At 52.0% G+C, this 22,901-nt stretch overlaps 1 protein-coding gene across 2 annotated transcripts in view; it reads right to left on the bottom strand.

Moving 5' to 3' along the window:
• The window catches only part of ppef1 (protein phosphatase, EF-hand calcium binding domain 1), a 135,205-nt gene that overhangs the window by 11,601 nt on the left and 100,703 nt on the right, over nucleotides 1–22,901 (bottom strand). For both annotated transcript variants that reach the window (XM_086006174.1, XM_086006173.1), the window contains exons 16-17: nucleotides 6,100–6,263; nucleotides 2,841–2,925 (exon numbers count right to left, since the gene is read on the bottom strand). In XM_086006174.1, coding sequence (XP_085862300.1) covers nucleotides 2,841–2,925; nucleotides 6,100–6,263 — 249 coding nt within the window. The remainder of the gene's footprint in view (nucleotides 1–2,840; nucleotides 2,926–6,099; nucleotides 6,264–22,901) is intronic.

Here is a 22,901-nt window from a genome sequence, read left to right as displayed (position 1 = left end):
TCATTGGAGGGGCTGTCACGGAGGCCACGGTAAGCGGCGGGGCTGAAACCATTGAAAATGATGGTATGCTCATACCTAATCCTCCTTCTCACGGCCCACTCCCCATCTCACTTACAAGCTGCTGCTGGTGTAAGCATGCGCATCTTGCTTTCTCGCCCTCCATCCCACCACAACCCTACCCTTGTGCTATTCTCCTTTCAGATACCCAAGAACTCCAACCTGGCCAGCCAGTGCAGGAAGATCAAGAGGAGAGTGGTGGAGAAGAAGAGATACCTTCACTTGATCTCACACTCACAGGCACCAGCTCAGATACTGGCACTGCGCTGACTTTAGAGGGTTGTACGGAGGTGGGATCCGCACATGGTGAGTCACCGGGCATGAGTGGCCTGCAGCCGGGGCAGGGGGAAAGGGTAGCGCAGGTGCCAGCTCCCCGGAAGGCGAGGTCACACACGCGTTCTGCTGCAGAGGACTCAGATGAGGACTTCGATGGGGCGACCTACAGAAGAACGCTGATGGGCATGCACAATTAAATGCTTGGTGCATTGGCCGGCCTGCCAGAGATTCTGTTGTCACTGTCAAGGACCATGGAGGAGACAGGCTCCAACATTGCACGGGGCTTTGTGCAGAGCTTGGAGCCCATAATTTCTAGGATGGAAGTGATGGGCAACTCCATTAGTGCACTTGTGGACCCAACCATGATGCTGGCTGTGATAGGCGATGTCGCAGCTTCCATTGCAGCACAAGCGGAATCGACCCAACATCTGAGTGCTGCCACGCAAGTTCAGACTGCTGCCATCGTGACTGGGTTTACCAGTGTTGAAAGGGCCTTGCAGGGTGTCACAGCAGTCCAGCAGTCTGTCCTCCCACTGATTACCAGGATTGCTGAGGCACCGCCCCAGGGGAGTGGCAGTGGCTCCGTGGATGTCCTCTCTCAGGATGATAGCATTCGTCCTCCCACCACTGCCACTCCGCCAGTGCCCTTGCTGTTGCCTGTCAGCCAGCCAGCCCAGACTGCTGTCACCCATGCCGAGTTGGTGCCGTCTGAAACCGGGCCTTCCAGGCCCAGAGCCGCTCAAGGTCGCCCTGCAAGGCCATCTGCAGTCTCCCCCACTGAAAGTCAGCTGCCTTCCAGCAGCCATGCTGCAACCACTGGGGTAGCACTGCGTAGGAGCAACTAAGACAGACAAAGGCACACTGAAGACAGGCACTAAGGGAATGCACAAGGGTGATTAGTTGAATTTGTTATGTAATATTGGATTGATTGATATATAAATTTGGTTTGGAATGTTTGTTTTATGGTGGCTTTCATTTCATTGTGGCCTGTTAAACGTGGAAGTTGGCGGGTTGCTGCTGGCTTCTTGACGTGCTGCTATTTTGACCAGTTCTAACCCCCAGCCGCACCCTAACCCATGCGCTCCTCCGGGTTAAAGTTCCCCCAGTGTCTCAGGTGATGTAGAATCCCTGAGTGGTTGGGGACTGGAATCAATCTCCAATTCCCCATGGATTTGGATGCACTTCCAACACGGGGCAACATCATCAAGAACATAAACCTGTGATTAGTTTGCCGTTGTTGCATTATCTGCAAACACTCTCATCCACGCGAGGTGGCACAGACCATCTGATGGGTATGATAGCAACACGTACACAAATTCTTTTAAAAGAACTAAAATGTAGTTGCCCTGCACAGCTCAGTGATCTCATCGAGCGAGGAGTTAAGCTGCAAAGATCAGCAAGATAACAACAGAAAATGCTGGAAAAACTCAGCAGGCCAGGCAACATCCGTGGAGAGAGAAATAGAGTCAACGTTTTAGGTCGAAACCCTTCTAATCTAGAGCCGTCTTTTGTCTCCACTAGTCCTATCACCATCTCGTCTGGTTTTGAATACCTCTTAATGTCTCTTCACTTCTCTTTTGTTCTTTCACCCCCATTTCCCAACCCCCAAACTGGCCTTTTAATCTGCTTCATTTCCTGTGTTTTTTCAGTCCTGACGAAGGGTCATCGACCTGAAGCGTTGACTCTGTTTCTCTCTCCACGGATGTTGCCTGGCCTGCTGAGTTTTTCCAGTGTTTTCTGTTGTTATTTCGGATTTCCAGCATCCGCAGTATTTTGCTATCATAGATCAGCAAGATCCCAGGTTCAAGTCTTGGCCTGTGCTGAGTTAGCTTATCCCAGTCAGCGCACCAGTGAAGCACTGCAATTACCCTCGGACGCACTGGGTTAGGAAAGGGATAGAATTGTTCAGTGACCCCCAGTCCAGTTGCTATCCACAGCCCGTGACTGAAGTGCATCTATGTGAAGTGCAGGTGGGGGTGGGAGAGGATTCCTGGCAGCTGTGTCCGGGAGATTAGTCTTTCATTCCTGGAGACTCCAGGGAAATCCTGGAGGGTTGGCAACCTGAGGTGGGACCAGGCTTGTCTGTTTTTGGAGATGATCTTAACAGTGCCAGTACACGTACTGGTATAGGCTGATACTGATCGACAAGTTCCTTAGTGTAGTAGCACAATTTCATATATTGACATTGTTATAAATCTCATCATCAAGAAACTGCTTATGAAATAACGCTGGACGGCCAGCTGGTGGCGCCGTCCAAGGAGTATAAATACTCGGGCGTGGCCCAGCTTGCCAGGGATATTTTGTAAGTCAAGGAACTAGTGAAGTACAACTAGACCTCCATGTTCTGAAACAAGTTGATTAAAGCCTTGCTTTATGCTTAAACCAAGTGCGTAGTGACTTTTATTACGTCAGGCATCATTTCCTCATCAGGGAACCAATTGCAGATACTATTTAATTCTATAAATCAGTATCAAATATGAGCTAATAGAAAAGTTGTTTCTATTTACCTGAGTGATCTTTATCAATCATTCCAAAAATGATCTCCAGGTCGGCCCGATGCCTGTACATGGTTTCAATCAAGTTTGGCTGAACCTGTATATCAGACAATCAATAAATGCAATTAAACTTCACTGTTTTGAATATATACTATTGGTATTGCCATTACAGCGTCAGTAAATATAGGATAGTAAATGGTTACCGGTGGAAAGTCCTCTTGGAGGTTTTCCATTTCTACTGTGATTTTTTTTCTCGGTGCTTTAGGTCAACACTCGGGTATCACTCCTACGCTTTCATCTTTGTAAGTTCACAAGTCCCAATTACATTGCAAACAATATGCCGGGGGGGGGCAAATGTTCCTTACATTTACATTTATATTTTTCTCATGTTATCCCCTTCGCTCCTCTCCTTTCCCGGGGTGAGGACTCTGGCAGCCTCTGACACCTTGCCCAACTGGCCAATCGTTATGATCTAAGATGGTGGGTGCTGGCAGGTTATTCAACCACGGGGGCTTCACAACTGAGCTGTGTTTTAGAATCAGAGAAATTTAAGGCACAGAAGGAGGCCGTTCAGTCTATTGTGTCTATGCTGGCCAAAAAAGAGCCATCCAGCCTAATCCCACTTTCCAGCTCTTGGTCTGGAGCCCCATAGGTTACGACACTTCAGGTGTCTGTCCTCGCCCAGCATCCAGACACATTGGCTGGGTAGGGCTCAGGACTGGGGACGCTGATTGATGGTTTTTTCTCTTCCCTCACCTGGGGAGACATTGCTTCACTGTAGCACCCCAAACCCTAGCTGTGATCAGTTAATCCAGCACAGTGTGGCTCAGTATCACACCACATGGTGCATGTGTTCATTGAGCCATCAGGGAATTAAAACCAATTCTACCAATTGAGTGATAGGAGCATACAAAGCTCTGGTGAAAAACAGGCCAGTCAGCCCATTAAAACCACTCTCAATAGATCAACCACAGGGAGTGGATGAGGTGAATAGCACAGATGCATTTCAGAGGAAGCTCGATATGTACATGAAGGGGAAAGGAACAGAGGGATGTGTTGATGGGGTGAGATGAAGAGGGGTGGGAGGAGGCTCGAGTGGAGCAGAAACACCGGCACGGACCAGTTGGGCTGAATGGCCTATTTCTGTGCTGTAAATATGATGTAATTGTACAATCTAACCTCTCTCAGACTACCCCAACTTTTTAATGGGCCATATTTTGCGACCCCTATGGGTGTGTACGAGGTGTGTACGAGGTGTATACGCGCCCGTAGGAGCCGCCCATAGTGCTGGGAATAGGCAGGCGAAGCTCACGCGCTGAAACCCAGCACTTGCGATTTGTCTAGACGTCTCCTGCCAGATCCTCCGCCTGTCCGGGAGACGGGCCTCCGCGGGGGGGAGAATTAGGCTTTTTGCACAACTTCCGCCCGCTGAAAGCCTGTCAAATTCTTACACCTGGTAAAAGCAGGCGTAAGGCCAGCATTTACCAGCTTAAGAGATTAAAAAATAGAAAAATAACATTTTATCAGTCATTTATAAATTTAAAATATTCTTCAAAAAGGTAAGTTTATTTTTAGCCCCGTAAAATATTTAATTAAATGGCATTTTAGTTAATTTTAAATATGTAATGTTGTTTTAAAATGTATTTCATGTGTTGGTGTATTTTTTAGGTGATCCCCAGTCATACTTTATTGGTTGGGCCGGCCCACGTCATCCCAGGAGCGTCTACGAACCGCCGGCGCCCCTGGGATACGTGGGGCTCTGCCCGCGCGGACCCGGCGAGGCCCAGGAGCGCAATCCGCCATTCTTCCCGGGTCACCAGGTACTTGCGTAGATATTTTGCAGATCAGAGGCGTCCGCCCGCGGGAAGTCTCCGGTCGCAGATGTTGACCCAATCTCTCTTCTTTTCACAATGATGGACAGGTAAAGACCTTCTGGTCCATCCAGCCTGTCCTACACAACTGCGATACCTTGTGCATCGCAACATATACTCTCCACCCCACCCGAAACCAGGTGATCTCCTGGGAGAGGCAAAAAAACAAATAGAAAACCCAGGCCAAATGGCAGAAAAGAAATCTGGGAAATTCCCCTCCGACCCTCCTCGGCGATGGAAGCTAGCCCAGGAGCTCAGTCTGGCCCTGGATTCCCTGCAGTATCTACCTTCTGTAGGTGATGTTCGCCTTTGAGTTACAGGATTATGAAGATTTGGCTTTGAAATAACTTGGATCTAACTTCTGGTTCAGTCTGATCTGCAGAAATGCTGCAAATCAACAGGAGGTTGGGATTCTAGGCCAGTAATATTTATACATAATTTAGTTTTTGTTCAGACATATGTTTGAAATCACTGTGATTGATATTTGTTATATTAACAGACCTAAGGCTAAGGCCCATAGCGCAATATCCTTAATCCTCACCAAGATTGAAAAGACTAAGGGGGAGAAATTGGGTGAGTAGTGCCACCTGTTAGCGCCTAAAGAGGCAGTCAGTGGCTGTAGCGCCACTGGCTGCGCCTCCTGCGATATTCAGCAGGGGCGCTAATGCTGGCGTTAGCCATTTGCGCTGCGCCGCCACCGATGACGTCATCGGTGTGCGCAGCGCCCCATTCGCGCCCCGTTCGCGATATTTGGTAGTGAACGCCGCAGTTGCCGCGCCCGGTTCACAGGGCTTTACTGTGCTGGCAGCGGCGCAAGTTAAGGTGGAGGTGCGGGGCGGCTGCCTTTTTCGGCGGCCGCCTGCCAGCACCTCCGTCCCCGGCCTCCTGAACTCCCCCCCCCCCCCCCCCCCGCGGCATTGCCGGCTGTTTCCCGAGAGCCCGGCACTTCTCCTTGGTGCCGGGCTCATTTGCTGGCACTCACGAGCGGGGATCGCACTGTTGCAGGCACCTCCCCCTTAACAGTGGGAGGAAGGCCTGCAGTACCGCAGCGTGCCATGCCGCAGCGTGTGGCGCTGCAGCACGTTGCGCTGCGATATTCAGTTTCAGCGCCCTAAGAGGGACGCGGAGCGCCTCGAGCCTCGGCCCGTCTCCCTCCAGGGGCAATGGAACTGAATATCTGACAATCGCTAAAGCCTCGAACGCTGCGTTAAATCCTGCGCTCAGGCGACTTTTGCGCCACTTTGGTGCCCCAACCCAATTTCTAGGCCTAGCTATCAAGGTAAATGTATAAAGCTTACATATAATAATATTGTGGTGTGCTTTCACCAAGCAAGATTCAAATGACATGGTTATTGCAATGTCAGATTCCCATAAGACTATTATTGATCAGTTTGTTTTACCTCTTTCATGGGCTGCTCAATCTGAAGATCTTCAAAGCTTGAGAGGTATTCAACACTGCCTTCAGCAGTGACCCGTACCAGCCTGGGCCGTAGGGTCCTCCAGGGAAGGTGTAAATGTAGCACAGATTCCACAGCGGAGGCCCATTGACTGGTCGTAATCCTCCCTGGAAAACCATATGGGCAAGAAAATAAATCTTACATTGTCTTTAAGGTCATATTTTATTGTTACGTTTTCGACCGGTCTGCTGCCTTGACATGGTTGACCACACCATCCTCCTTCAGCGCCTCTCATCTGCTGTCCAGCTGAGTGGGGCTGCCCTCACCAGGTTCCATTCTTATCATAGCCAGAGAATCACCTGCAATGGCTTCTCTTCCTGCTCCCACATCATTACCTCTGGTGTCCCCCAAGGATCTCTCCTTGGCCCCCTCCTATTTCTCATCTACATGCTGCCCCTTGGTGACATCATCCAAAAACACACCATGTTCCACATGTACGCTGACAACACTCAGTTCTACCTCACCACCACTCTCTCGACCCCTCCACCATCTCTGATTTGTCACGCTGCTTGTCTGACATCCAGTATTGGATGAGCAGAAAATCCCTTCAATTAAATATCGGGAAGACGGAAGCCATTGTCTTCAGTCCCCATCACAAACTCCGATCCCTAGCCACCAGCCCCATCCCCTGTATTGATTTCTTTGTGGGTTCAATGACGAGACATTTATGAAAGAGAATGACTTTTAATCTAAAGCTTGTTCAACTTTTTTATACAGCTTTTACAGGAGACACGATGCTTGTGATGCATCTAGAACGAAACTGAAACTAAACTGCTTGTCTCTCACATGACCTCTGCTGGTCAGACACAAGCAATCAATACATGCAAACATGCTGTTAAGGCATCATAATCGAACAGGCAAATACCATCTCTATTTGCTGATATCATTACATCTCCTTTTCTTAAAACAAAAGTAATTTACTTTTAACTAACAACATGTTTTCTTTGTATTAATCTGCATTTTAACTGTAACACTTAATGAACTTACATTATCATTATCATGATCAAGGTTTTTATGTCAATACACTAGAACTTGAAGAAAGAATAAGATAACATTACTTCCTTCTATAACAATAGTCCTTAAATTTGCTCAATGAGTCTCTCAGGAGGCTTCACGTGTCTTGAGGATTTTCTGATTGATTGTCCTTGAATCTGAGTTGTTGCCTCAGATGATTGGTTCTCAGCTGTGTGATCAGGTTGTTCAACAGTATCAGTCTCTTGACCTGCTGTGGCTGGTCCCATGAGAAGATCTCGATGATTTCTTCTCAGAACAGCACCCTCATCTGTCTGAATGGTGTATGATCTTGGTTGAACTTCACTCAGGACAGTTCCCTTCTGAGTCCATGTGTTTGTTTTGTCTTTGGTCACCAGTGTGGAGTTCAGGTAGGTTTTGTGTTCCTCTGTCATAGTAGTACTTTTGCTTTTCTTTCTGTTGTTCTTTGAACTTCCTCACTTTCTCCCCCTCTTTTGTTTTCAGGAGGTTCTCCGGGATGGGTAGGTTTGACCTTAGCCGACATCCCATCAGGAGTTGGGCTGGTGACTTACCACACTCGAGCGGCATTGTGCGGTATACAAGCATGCTCTGGTAGAAGTCAGTTCCACTGTCTTTTGCCTTGTACACCAGTCTTTTCACTGTCTGGACCGATTTTTCCACTACTCCATTGGACTGTGGAAAGTGAGGACTTGACGTTGTGTGAACAAAGTCCCACTCTTTGGCAAAGTGTCGGAAACTTGCATTGTAAAACTGGGGTCCGTTGTCTGTGAAGACCTCGCTTGCCACGCCATGTCTGGAGAATATGGCTTTCATACATCTTATCACAGCATCTGCAGTGGTGGCGTACAGTCTACTAACCTCTGGATACAGGGAATAATAGTCTGTGACTACAAGATAGTCCTTCCCTTGACATACGAATAGGTCAGCGCCTACCTTCTGGTAAGGTCTGTCTGGCACTGGGTGTGGCTTTAGTGGTTCTACCGGATTGCTTGCTCGATATTTCAGGCATATTGTGCAGTTTGACACCTCATTTGTCACATCCTGGTTGATTCATGGCCAGTACATCACCTCTCGTGCTCTTTTCTTACACTTTTCGATTCCCAGATGTCCTCCATGGATCCTTTTTAGCATCTCTTTTCTCAGACTCTTTGGGATAACTATTTTACTTCCTTTGTAGATGATGTCTTCGACCACTGATAGTTCCGCCCTGCAGTTCCAGTACTCTGCTATGTCAGGTGAGCAGTCTTGCTTCATGTTGGGCCATCCATCCAAGATGCTTTTCCTCAGTCGTCTCATTGTTTCATCTTTGTTTGTCTCAGTCTTTATGAGCTCCATTTTTGCATCTGCTATGGGCAGTGCACTTGTGATCATGTCCACGTAGGCGTTCACTTTTTCATCCATTGTGGTGTTTGCGGGCTCACTTGGGTCAACAGCTCTGGACAACGTGTCTGCTGTATACATCAGTTTACCCGGTGTGTACGTAACATTCAGTGTATAGCGTTGCAGCCTGATCATCATTCTTTGTATTCTAAGCGGACAGCTATTTAGTGGCTTTTGGAACAATGCAATCAAGGGCTTATGGTCAGTCTCTACACTGATTGCTTGTCCTGCCACAAACTGGTGAAATCTTTCACAGGCGTATGTGATGCTGAGCAGCTCCTTTTCTATTTGAGCATATCGCGTCTTCGCGTCTGTCATTGAGCGCGATGCATATGCAATAGGTTGCCAGTAGTCATATTGTTGCAGAAGAACGGCACTGAGCCCACTCTGTGATGCATCTGATGATATCTTGATGGGTCTCGCTGGGTCATAAAACCTCAGAACTGGTTCCTCTGTGAGCAGTTTCTTTAGATCGCTCCATGACTTCTCATGCTCATGATTCCATTCCCATTCTATGTTCTTTTCAGTTGGTCGTCTCAGTGGCGCCATCTTTTCTGAGAGGTTGGATATGAATTTACCCATGTAGTTGATCATTCCATTAAACCTCTGCACGTCCTTTTTGCATTGTGGCTTTGGCATATTCTCAATGGCGGACACCTTTCTGGGATCTGGTCTGACGCCCTCACCGCTAAGGATATCTCCCACAAATGTCAGTTCTGTCACCCCGAGCTGGCATTTCTCTCTATTCAGCTTCAGGTTTGTTTTCCTTGTTGCTTCCAGCACTTTTTTCAGTCTCTCGTCATGCTCAGTTCTCGTGGTTCCCCATACTATGATGTCATCCATTGATGTATCAACTCCCTCCAGGTGCTCATAGATCATATGGATAGTCTTGTGATACACTTCAGGAGCTGAGGCAATGCCAAATGGTAACCTTAGGAATCTGTATCTGCCAAATGGACTGTTGAACGTGCACAGTCTTGAACTTGCTTCGTCCAGCTTCATCTGCCAAAATCCTGATGATGCATCTAACTTGCTGAAATATTTTGCATTTGCAAACTGTTCCACGATTTCCTCACGTGTAGGAAGCTTGAAGTGCTCTCTCGTTATTGCTCTGTTTAGATCTCTTGGATCCAGGCAAATTCTGAGCTTTCCATTCTTTTTGTCCACTACGACGAGGGAACTCACCCACTCAGTTGGCTCATCTATCTTCTGAATCACGTTCAGGCTTTCCATCCTGTCCAACTCTGCCTTCAGTTGCTTTTGAAGAGCAAACAGAACTTTTCTGCATGGATGTATGACCGGTGTCATACTTTTATCTACTCTGATCGTGTGTTCTCCTGGAATGCAGCCTAGACCCTTAAATAGGTTTTTGTACTCTTTCACGAGTTCATCATAGACTGTCTCTCCTTCGCTTTCCACAACGAGGACTCTCTTTACCAGGTTCAGTCTCTCACAGGCTTTTAAACCTAGTATGGCTTGCACATCCTTTGGCACCACGATTAATGCTAGCATGTGCTCTCTGTCCTTGTGTGTCACTTTGACAATGCATCTTCCTTTCACTGGTATATCAGTACCTGAGTATCCTGTCACTTTCACTTTGATTCCATGTATCTTTGGTCTGGGTCTAATTTTCTTAAAATCAGTCTCTGATATCACATTAACTTGTGCTCCAGTATCCAATTTAAATGGAATGTGTATGTCATTCACTTTTAGTGTCAACATCCAGTCTCTTTTTTCTTCTTTGTTTTCAGACACTACATCTACATAGAACTCCTCTATCTCGCTTTCATCTACTGTATGCACCTTGCTTTGTTGCGCTTGGTTCTTACAGCAACGGGCATAATGGTTGTTTTTGTTGCAACTATTGCATGTTTTACCATATGCTGGACACTTTTTTGGTGGATGCTGTGTACCGCATCGACTACATGTCTTTCGATTGTCCCTTTCATTTTCGTTCGCTGGCCACGCCTCTTTTTTCACATTGGCGCTCTTTTTGTTAAACGGTTTATGTCCGTTCATTCTCACTGCATCCACGTTGCAGCTATTGTCACTGACAGCTCCTTTGCCTGCAACTTCACAGTCTCTGTAGCCCTACACAGTGCTATGGCTTTTCCAAGGTCTAGATCTTGCTCTCTTAGCAGTCTTTCCCTTAGACCATTATCTGGAATACCACACACCAGTCTGTCTTTTATCAGCGAGTCTGTCAGTCCCCCAAATTCACACGATTTGCTTCTGTTTCTCAGTTCAGTCACATACTGATCAATAGTCTCACCCGTTTTCTGTACACGTGAAAAATCTGTGCCTCTCAAACGTCACGTTACGTTTAGGTATGCAGTAGGCCTCAAACTGTTCCATTATTTTATCTATTTCATTTTGTCTCCATTAGCAACGAATGTGAAGTTATTATACACCTCCAGCGCTTCATCACCCACGACATGTAAGAACACTGACGATTTCTGTTTATCACTTTTCTCGTCAGCTCCGATTGCCGCTAAATACAACTCTAAACGTTGTTTGAATCTCCTCCAATTTTCAGCCACATTACCTGTCAACTGAAGCGTCACCGGTGGGAGTAAACCTTCCATTTTTTCACTTCGTTAGCTATTCTCCAATGGTAAGCAACGATGTTTTCTTTTGGCTTGCTAATCTGTGGAGAGCTGATTTAACTTCAGATTTTTTCTCTTCATCTCTTTCAGCCACTTCTGACACCATGTATTGATTTCTTTGTGGGTTCAATGACGAGACATTTATGAAAGAGAATGACTTTTAATCTAAAGCTTGTTCAACTCTTTTATACAGCTTTCACAGGAGACACGATGCTTGTGATGCATCTAGAACGAAACTGAAACTAAACTGCTTGGCCTAGAAATTCAGTTTGGGGCGGCCAGCTCGCTCGTGCCCAGAAAGTACCACTGCGCGCGGAGCCACTTGCGCCCGCCGGAAATTCAGTTTCAGCGCCCCAACTCGAAGGCGGCCGCTATTCAAGGGTTTCGGCGCCCCCGCTTGGGGCGCTGAAACTGAATATCGGCGCGCTAGGTGCCGCAGCGCCACCCGCTGCAGAGCGGCAGGCTGCGGTACTGCAGGCATTCCTCCCTCTCTTAAGGGGGAGGTGCCTGCAACAGCGAGATCGCCGCTCGCTAGTGCCGGCAAATGAGCCCGGCACCACGGAGAAGTGCCGGGCTCCCGGAAAACAGCCGGCAATGCCGCGGGGGGGGGGGGGTGGAGGAGGCCGGGGAAGGAGGTGCGGGCAGGCAGCCGCCGAAAAAGCGGCCGACCGCACCTCCGCCTTAACTCGCCCCACTAACGCTACAGGACGGCCCCGTTTTCTGATCGCTGTTTGCGGCCGCTGCGGAAGAGGCGGCCGCAACTAAATATGGCGGTCGGGCCGGTAGCGGGGCGGTAGCGGGGCACTGCGCACACCGATGACGTCATTGGTGGCGGCGCAGCGCTACTGGCTAACGCCGCCATTACCGCAGCGCTGAATATCGGCGAAAGCTCAGCAAGTGGCGCAAAAGCCCTCTTTGGGCGAAAACTGGTCGCAAAGCCTACTGAATTTCTAGCCCCTTGTCTCTCACATGACCTCTGCTGGTCAGACACAAGCAATCAATACATGCAAACATGCTGTTAAGGCATCATAATCGAACAGGCAAATACCATCTCTATTTGCTGATATCATTACATCCCCCTCCCAGGCCACTGTCTGAGGCTGAACCAGACTGTTTGCAACCATGGTGTCCTATCTGACCCTGAGCTGAGCTTCCGACCACATATCCTCTCCATCACCAAGATTGCCTACTTCTAAGTCAGGACGGTGTATGACTTGGAGGGGAACTTAGAGGTGGTGGTGTTCTCATGCGCCTGCTGCCTTTGTCCTTCTAGGTGGTAGAGGTCGTGGGTTTGAAAGGCTTTGGGGAGTCAGGTGGTGAGTCTCTAGCTGCAGAATACCCAGCCTCTGACCTGCTCTTGTAGCCACAGTATTTATGTGGCTGGTCCAGTTAAGTGTCTGGTCAATGGTGACCCCCAGGATGTTGATGGTGGGAGATTCGGCGATGGTAATGCCGTTGAATGTCAAGGGGCGGTGGTTAGACGCTCTCTTGTTGGAGATAGTCATTGCCTGGTACTTGTGTGGCACGAATGTTACCTGCCACTTATCAGCCCAAGCCTGAATGTTGTCCAGGTCTTGTTGCATGTGGGCATGGACTGCTTCATTATCAGAGGAGTTGTGAATGGCACTGAACACTATGCAGTCATCAGTGAACATCCCCATTTCTGACCTTATGTTGGAGGGAAGGTCATTGATGAAGCAGCTGAAGATGGTTGGGCCTAGGACACTGCCCTGAGGAACTCCTGCAGCGATGTCCTGGGGCTGTCATGATTGACCTCCAACCATCACAACCATCTTCCTTTGTGCTAGGTCTGACTCCAGCCAGTGGAGAGTTTTCCCGCTGATTCCCATTGAATTTAATTTTACTAGGGCTCCTTGATGCCACACTCAGTCAAATGCTGCCTTGATGTCAAGGGCAGTCACTCTCACCTCACCTTAAGTCAATTCAGTTTTTAAAATGTACAGTTTAAAATCTGAGGCTGACTTGCAGCATACTGCTGGTGGATGTGCTACACCATTAGGAATATCAAAATACTGTACCTGCAAATTTGTACGGGTTATATATGCTAATTATGTCTTCGGTTTGTGCCACGGTACAAGTGCTTCATAACAGTGCACCATTGAACTATTAGGTGGAGGTAGAAAGGTTTAAATATTCAAAGCAAATTGGTATAATAGCCAGAGATGGTTAGCAAAGTCATAGATACATTTAAGGGAAAGCTAGATAAGTACGTGAGGGTGAAAGGAATAGAAGGACCTGCTGATAGGATGCAATGAACATACGAACATACAAACAATGACGGACAGGTAAAGACCCTCTGGTCCATCCAGCCTGACCCACACACCTGCGATACCTGGTGTATCACAATATTCAATCTCCACCTCACCTGAAACCATGTGATCTCCTGGGAGAGGCGGAAAACCAGGTAAAAACCCAGGCCAATTTGGGGGAAAAAATCTGGGAAATTCCTCTCCGACCCATCTAGGTGATGGAAACTAGTCCAGGAGATCACATTAGCCCTGAATTCCATTCAGTACCTGCCTTCTGTAAGAGGTGATCTCCGCCCCAGCCAGAAACAAGTCCAGGTGGGAGGAAGCTCGAATGGAGCATAGACACCAGCATAGACCTGTTGGGCTGAATGGCCTGTTTCTGTGCTGTAAATACTATGTAATTCTATGTAAAGTCTATGGGGGAGAAATTGGTCTGGTTTGCACCTCTCGTTAATGCTTCTGAAGGGCAGTAACGGGGCGCTAAGGGGTTACTGACCGGGCGCGGTGATGTCACCGACGCCCGCGAACTTCTCAGGCGGATTTGCGCTGGCGCTAAGATTTACCGCCTCACTCTCTTATGCCTCGAAGATCGTGACATCATCCAGTGCGCAGCGCCCCATTCGCGCCCCGGAATTGATATTTGTTCCCGCCCCCTGCAGCATCACCAGGCGTCGACAACAGCAGCTGCAGGAGGCGTCACCTCGGAAGGCCGCTTGGGGAGCGCTACTTAAGGGCAGTGGTGGTCAGGTGGGGCAAAATGTATTTATGTCCCCATTCTGGTGTTTGTTGATTTTTTTGTACCTGGCGATTGCTCAGCCCTGCACTCTCTCCGAGTGCTCGGGGCTGCAACGTGTGTATCGCAGGTGCCATCGCCCAACAGACACAGCCTGAGGATTCCTTCAATGACCGCAGCATTGGCCCTTCCCTGTAAGGGAGGGAAGGAGCCTGTAAAACCGGCAGCGCTGCTCGGGACATTGCTCAGCGCTCTGCTACTCCCGCCCCTCTCGCTCCCTTTAGCACTCTAAGAGAAGTGGTAGTTCTTGATTTAGCGCTCCACTTCCCTCCTCGAGCGCTAAACCGGAAGTTCTCGGCAGATTCAAATGTTTTTCGCCCGGCGATACTTTTGTGCTCCCACAAAAGTTATCGCCCCAAACGGGGCGCGACGCAATGTCTAGCCCAAAATTTGCATTGTTTCTGTATTCTTTCATTGCATTGATTAATATATGATACTTGCATCACCTGGCTGTGCAATTTTAGATCACAGTAAAACAAAGGTTATAAAAACACCATAAACAACCGGACTATAGGGAGCATTCTGTAACAGGAGAGGTTTAAACAGTTCTCTCATACAGCTGGCCTCTTGATGTCTGAAGATCGTAGATGTCTGAAGTGAGTTTTTCTAAAGCTGTGCATCATGTTCTTACAGGCTCACTGTCCAGATTAGGATTCAAACATAATCATTAGTCAACACCAGTATCACCAGGGCATTGTCTTTATTTAAGATGACCTTTAAATGCTATGGCAGCACACAACGTTGACTGAATCTGAATCAGTGAAATCAATGTGAGCAACAACAACATCCTGCATTTATATAGCGCCTTTAAGACAGTAAAACGTCCCAAGGCGCTTCACAGGAGCGATTATCAGACAAAATTTGCCACCGAGCCACATAACGAGATATTAGAACAGGTGACCAGAAACTTGGTCAAAGAGGGAGGTTTTAAGGAGCGTCTTAAAGGAGGAGAGAGAGAGGCGGAGAGGTTTAGGGAGGGAATTCCAGAGCTCGGGGCCCCGGCAGCTGAAGGCACGGCCGCCAATGACAGAGCGACTATAATCGGGGATGTGCAAGAGGCCAGAATTGGGGGAGCGTGCAGAGACCTTGGAGGGTTGTGGGGCTGGAGGAGGTTACAGGGCTAGGGAGGGGCGAGGCCATGGAGCGATTTGGAAAAAAGGATGAGAATTTTTAAACCGAGGCGTTGCCGGACCGGGAGCCAATGTAGGTCAGTGAGCACGGGTGATGGGACTTAGTGCGAGTTAGGACACGGGGCAGTGAGCACAGGGTGATGGGTGATGGGATTTGGTGCGAGTTAGAACACGGGCAGCAGGGTTTGGGATGAGCCCAAGTTTACAGAGCCAAGCATCCATTAGCAACAATAGATTAGCATTTCAGGCAGAGTTGCTTTGTTGGAACTCTATTCTGACGAAGAATTTCCAAGTGCTACATGACCCTATCTTTTGTCTATTTGCACCATCTCTTGTATTTATTTCGGATATCCAGCACGCTGAGTTTTACTGTGTGAAGCTCAGTACAAAGATACAGTTCTGCTGCAGGGGCACCTTGTGCTGTGGAGTTGTAAGAAATGAGTTCATGCCCAGAAACCTCCACACACTGGTGGAGAAATTCAATACCACCCCCACCCCAACTCCTCTTTCACCCCTACTCTCCAACCCCCCCCACCCCAACTCCTCTTTCACCCCTACTCTCCAACCCCCCTCACCCCAACTCCTCTTTCACCCCTACTCTCCAACGCCCCTCACCCCAACTCCTCTTTCACCCCTACTCTCCAACCCCCCCCACCCCAACTCCTCTTTCACCCCTACTCTCCAACCCCCCTCACCCCAACTCCTCTTTCACCCCTACTCTCCAACCCCCCTCACCCCAACTCCTCTTTCACCCCTACTCTCCAACCCCCCTCACCCCAACTCCTCTTTCACCCCTACTCTCCAACCCCCCTCACCCCAACTCCTCTTTCACCCCTACTCTCCAACCCCCCTCACCCCAACTCCTCTTTCACCCCTACTCTCCAACCCCCCTCACCCCAACTCCTCTTTCACCCCTACTCTCCAACCCCCCTCACCCCAACTCCTCTTTCACCCCTACTCTCCAACCCCCCTCACCCCAACTCCTCTTTCACCCCAACTCTCCAACCCCCCTCACCCCAACTCCTCTTTCACCCCTACTCTCCAACCCCCCTCACCCCAACTCCTCTTTCACCCCTACTCTCCAACTCCCCCACCCCAACTCCTCTTTCACCCCTACTCTCCAACCCCCCTCACCCCAACTCCTCTTTCACCCCTACACTCCAACCCCCCCACCCCAACTCCTCTTTCACCCCTACTCTCCAACCCCCTCACCCCAACTCCTCTTTCACCCCTACTCTCCAACCCCCCCCACCCCAACTCCTCTTTCACCCCTACTCTCCAACCCCCCTCACTCCAACTCCTCTTTCACCCCTACTCTCCAACCCCCCCCACCCCAACTCCTCTTTCACCCCTCCTCTCCAACCCCCCCACCCCAACTCCTCTTTCACCCCTACTCTCCAACCCCCCCACCCCAACTCCTCTTTCACCCCTACTCTCCAACCCCCCTCACCCCAACTCCTCTTTCACCCCTACTCTCCAACCCCCCTCACCCCAACTCCTCTTTCACCCCTACTCTCCAACCCCCCTCACCCCAACTCCTCTTTCACCCCTACTCTCCAACCCCCCTCACCCCAACTCCTCTTTCACCCCTACTCTCCAACCCCCTCACCCCAACTCCTCTTTCACCCCGACTCTCCAACCCCCCTCACCCCAACTCCTCTTTCACCCCAACTCTCCAACCCCCACCACCCCAACTCCTCTTTCACCCCTACTCTCCAACCCCCTCACCCCAACTCCTCTTTCACCCCTACTCTCCAACCCCCCTCACCCCAACTCCTCTTTCACCCCAACTCTCCAACCCCCCCACCCCAACTCCTCTTTCACCCCTACTCTCCAACCCCCCTCACCGCAACTCCTCTTTCACCCCGACTCTCCAACCACCCTCACCCCAACTCCTCTTTCACCCCTACTCTCCAACCCCCCTCACCCCAACTCCTCTTTCACCCCGACTCTCCAAACCCCCTCACCCCAACTCCTCTTTCACCCCTACTCTCCAACCCCCCTCACCCCAACTCCTCTTTCACCTCAACACTCCAACCCCCCTCACCCCAACTCCTCTTTCACCCCTACTCTCCAACCCCCCCCACCCCAACTCCTCTTTCACCCCAACTCTCCAACCCCCCTCACCCCAACTCCTCTTTCACCCCTACTCTCCAAACCCCCCCCACCCCAACTCCTCTTTCACCCCAACTCTCCAACCCCCCTCACCCCAACTCCTCTTCACCCCTACTCTCCAACCCCCCCTCACCCCAACTCCTCTTCACCCCAACTCTCCAACCCCCCTCACCCCAACTCCTCTTCACCCCTACTCTCCAACCCCCCTCACCCCAACTCCTCTTCACCCCTACTCTCCAAACCCCCCACCCCACTCCTCTTCACCCCGACTCTCCAACCCCCCCTCACCCCAACTCCTCTTCACCCCTACTCTCCAACCCCCCTCACCCCAACTCCTCTTCACCCCTACTCTCCAACCCCCCCACCCCAACTCCTCTTCACCTCAACACTCCAACCCCCCCACCCCAACTCCTCTTTCACCCCAACTCTCCAACCACCCCCACCCCAACTCCTCTTTCACCCCCTACTCACCAACCCCCCTCACCCCAACTCCTCTTCACCCCAACACTCCAACCCCCCCACCCCACTCCTCTTCACCCCTACTCTCCAACCCCCCCCCACCCCAACTCCTCTTTCACCCCTACTCTCCCAACCCCCCCCCACCCTAACTCCTCTTCACCCCAACACTCCAACCCCCCCTCACCCCAACTCCTCTTCACCCCTACTCTCCAACCCCCCCACCCCAACTCCTCTTTCACCCTACACTCCAACCCACCCTCACCCCAACTCCACTTCACCCCTACTCTCCAACCCCCCTCACCCCAACTCCTCTTCACCCCTACTCTCCAACCCCCCTCACCCCAACTCCTCTTTCACCCCAACACTCCAACCCCCCCTCACCCCAACTCCTCTTTCACCCCTACACTCCAACCCCCCTCACCCCCAACTCCTCTTTCACCCCGACTCTCCAACCCCCCCTCACCCCAACTCCTCTTTCACCCCTACTCTCCAACCCCTCCTCACCCCAACTCCTCTTTCACCCCAACTCTCCAACCCCCCTCACCCCAACTCCTGTTTCACCCCAACTCTCCAACCCCCCCCACCCCAATTCCTCTTTCACTCCTACTCTCCAACCCCCCCTCACCCCAACTCCTCTTTCACCCCGACTCTCCAAACCCCCTCACCCCAACTCCTCTTTCACCCCTACTCTCCAACCCTCCTCACCCCAACTCCTCTTTCACCCCAACACTCCAACCCCCCTCACCCCAACTCCTCTTTCACCCCTACTCTCCAACCCCCCCCCACCCCAACTCCTCTTTCACCCCTACTCTCCAACCCCCCTCACCCCAACTCCACTTTCACCCCTACTCTCCAACCCCCCTCACCCCAACTCCTCTTTCACCCCTACTCTCCAACCCCCCTCACCCCAACTCCTCTTTCACCCCTACTCTCCAAACCCCCTCACCCCAACTCCTCTTTCACCCCTACTCTCCAACCCCCCTCACCCCAACTCCTCTTTCACCCCTACTCTCCAACCCCCTCACCCCAACTCCTCTTTCACCCCTACTCTCCAACCCCCCCCCACCCCAACTCCTCTTTCACCCCAACACTCCAACCCCCCCACCCCAACTCCTCTTTCACCCCTACTCTCCAACCCCCCCACCCCAACTCCTCTTTCACCCCTACTCTCCAACCCCCCTCACCCCAACTCCTCTTTCACCCCAACACTCCAACCCCCCCACCCCAACTCCTCTTTCACCCCTACTCTCCAACCCCCCCCACCCCAACTCCTCTTTCACCCCTACTATCCAACCCCCCCCACCCCAACTCCTCTTCACCCCAACACTCCAACCCCCCTCACCCCAACTCCTCTTTCACCCCTACTCTCCAACCCCCCCCACCCCAACTCCTCTTTCACCCCTACTCTGCAACCCCCCCTCACCCCAACTCCTCTTTCACCCCGACTCTCCAACCCCCCCACCCCAACTCCTCTTTCACCCCTACTCTCCAACCCCCCGCACCCCAACTCCTCTTTCACCCCTACTCTGCAACCCCCCCTCACCCCAACTCCTCTTTCACCCCGACTCTCCAACCCCCCTCACCCCAACTCCTCTTTCACCCCTACTCTCCAACCCCACTCACCCCAACTCCTCTTTCACCCCAACACTCCAAACCCCCCTCACCCCAACTCCTCTTTCACCCCTACTCTCCAACCCCCCTCACCCCAACTCCTCTTTCACCCCGACTCTCCAACCCCCCCTCACCCCAACTCCTCTTTCACCCCTACTCTCCAACCCCCCTCACCCCAACTCCTCTTTCACCCCTACTCTCCAACCCTCCTCACCCCAACTCCTCTTTCACCCCGACTCTCCAACCCCCCCTCACCCCAACTCCTCTTTCACCCCTACTCTCCAACCCCCCCCACCCCCAACTCCTCTTTCACCCCTACACTCCAATCCCCCTCACCCCAACTCCTCTTTCACCCCTACTCTCCAACCCCCCCTCACCCCTACTCCTCTTTCACCCCTACTCTCCAACCCCCCCCACCCCAACTCCTCTTCACCCCTACTCTCCAACCCCCCTCACCCCAACTCCTCTTTCACCCCTACTCTCCAACCCCCCTCACCCCAACTCCTCTTTCACCCCTACTCTCCAACCCCCCACCCCCAACTCCTCTTTCACCCCTACTCTCCAACCCCCCCCACCCCAACACCTCTTTCACCCCTACTCTCCAACCCCCCCACCCCAACTCCTCTTTCACCCCTACTCTCCAACCCCCCACCACCCCAACCCTCTTCACCCCAACTCCAACCCCCCACACCCCAACTCCTCTTTCACCCCTACTCTCCAACCCCCCCTCACCCCAACTTCTCTTTCACCCCTACTCTCCAACCCCCCTCACCCCAACTCCTCTTCACCCCTACTCTCCAACCCCCCTCACCCCAACTCCTCTTTCACCCCTACTCTGCAACCCCCCTCACCCCCAACTCCTCTTTCACCCCTACTCTCCAACCCCCCTCACCCCAACTCCTCTTTCACCCCTACTCTCCAATCCCCCTCACCCCAACTCCTCTTCACCCCTACTCTCCAACCCCCCTCACCCCAACTACTCTTTCACCCCTACTCTCCAACCCCCCTCACTCCAACTCCTCTTCACCCCTACTCTCCAACCCGCCCCACCCCAACTCCTCTTTCACCCCTACTCTCCAACCACCCTCACCCCAACTACTCTTTCACCCCTACTCTCCAACCCCCCCTCACTCCAACTCCTCTTTCACCCCTACTCTCCAACCCCCCCTCACCCCAACTCCTCTTTCACCCCTACTCTCCAACCCCCCTCACCCCAACTCCTCTTTCACCCCTACTCTCCAACCCCCCTCACCCCAACTCCTCTTTCACCCCTACTCTCCAACCCCCCTCACCCCAACTCCTCTTTCACCCCTACTTTCCAACCCCCCTCACCCCAACTCCTCTTTCACCCCTACTCTCCAAACCCCCCTCACCCCAACTCCTCTTTCACCCCTACTCTCCAAACCCCCCTCACCCCAACTCCTCTTTCACCCCTACTCTCCAACCCCCCTCACCCCAACTCCTCTTTCACCCCTACTCTCCAACCCCCCTCACCTGACTCCTCTTTCACCCCTACTCTCCAACCCCCCCTCACCCCAACCCCTCTTTCACCCCTACTCTCCAACCCCCCTCACCCCAACTCCTCTTTCACCCCTACTCTCCAAACCCCCTCACCCCAACTCCTCTTTCACCCCTACTCTCCAAACCCCCCTCACCCCAACTCCTCTTTCACCCCTACTCTCCAAACCCCCCTCACCCCAACTCCTCTTTCACCCCTACTCTCCAACCCCCCTCACCCCAACTCCTCTTTCACCCTCTACTCTCCAACCCCCCTCACCCCAACTCCTCTTTCACCCCTACTCTCCAACCCCCCTCACCCCAACTCCTCTTTCACCCCTACTCTCCAACCCCCCTCACCCCAACTCCTCTTTCACCCCAACACTCCAACCCCCCTCAGCCCAACTCCTCTTTCACCCCTACTCTCCAACCCCCTCACCCCAACTCCTCTTTCACCCCTACTCTCCAACCCCCCTCACCCCAACTCCTCTTTCACCCCGACTCTCCAACCCCCCCTCACCCCAACTCCTCTTTCACCCCTACTCTCCAACCCTCCTCACCCCAACTCCTCTTTCACCCCTACTCTCCAACCCCCCTCACCCCAACTCCTCTTTCACCCCAACTCTCCAACCCCCCCCACCCCAACTCCTCTTTCACCCCTACTCTCCAACCCCCCTCACCCCAACTCCTCTTTCACCCCAACACTCCAACCCCCCTCACCCCAACTCCTCTTTCACCCCTACTCTCCAACCCCCCCCACCCCAACTCCTCTTTCACCCCTACTCTCCAACCCCCCTCACCCCAACTCCTCTTTCACCCCTACTCTCCAACCCCCCTCACCCCAACTCCTCTTCCACCCCTACTCTCCAACCCCCCTCACCCCAACTCCTCTTTCACCCCTACTCTCCAAACCCCCTCACCCCAACTCCTCTTTCACCCCTACTCTCCAACCCCCCTCACCCCAACTCCTCTTTCACCCCTACTCTCCAACCCCCCTCACCCCAACTCCTCTTTCACCCCTACTCTCCAAACCCCCCACCCCAACTCCTCTTTCACCCCAACACTCCAACCCCCCCACCCCAACTCCTCTTTCACCCCTACTCTCCAACCCCCCCCACCCCAACTCCTCTTTCACCCCTACTCTCCAACCCCCCTCACCCCAACTCCTCTTTCACCCCAACACTCCAACCCCCCCACCCCAACTCCTCTTTCACCCCTACTCTCCAACCCCCCCACCCCAACTCCTCTTTCACCCCTACTCTCCAACCCTCCCCACCCCAACTCCTCTTTCACCCCAACACTCCAACCCCCCTCACCCCAACTCCTCTTTCACCCCTACTCTCCAACCCCCCCCACCCCAACTCCTCTTTCACCCCTACTCTGCAACCCCCCCTCACCCCAACTCCTCTTTCACCCCTACTCTCCAACCCCCCTCACCCCAACTCCTCTTTCACCCCTACTCTCCAACCCCCCTCACCCCAACTCCTCTTTCACCCCAACACTCCAACCCCCCCTCACCCCAACTCCTCTTTCACCCCTACTCTCCAACCCCCCTCACCCCAACTCCTCTTTCACCCCGACTCTCCAACCCCCCCTCACCCCAACTCCTCTTTCACCCCTACTCTCCAACCCTCCTCACCCCAACTCCTCTTTCACCCCGACTCTCCAACCCCCCCTCACCCCAACTCCTCTTTCACCCCTACTCTCCAACCCCCCCCACCCCAACTCCTCTTTCACCCCTACTCTCCAATCCCCCTCACCCCAACTCCTCTTTCACCCCTACTCTCCAACCCCCCTCACCCCAACTCCTCTTTCACCCCTACTCTCCAACCCCCCCCACCCCAACTCCTCTTTCACCCCTACTCTCCAACCCCCCTCACCCCAACTCCTC

Source organism: Somniosus microcephalus, chromosome 14 (assembly GCF_052327205.1).
Source record: "Somniosus microcephalus isolate GS21.2 chromosome 14, FLI_Smic_1.0, whole genome shotgun sequence".
Classification (NCBI taxonomy): Eukaryota; Metazoa; Chordata; class Chondrichthyes; order Squaliformes; family Somniosidae; genus Somniosus; species Somniosus microcephalus.
The sequence above is the reverse complement of the archived record's forward strand: the minus strand, read 5'-3'. Positions and strand labels throughout refer to the sequence as shown.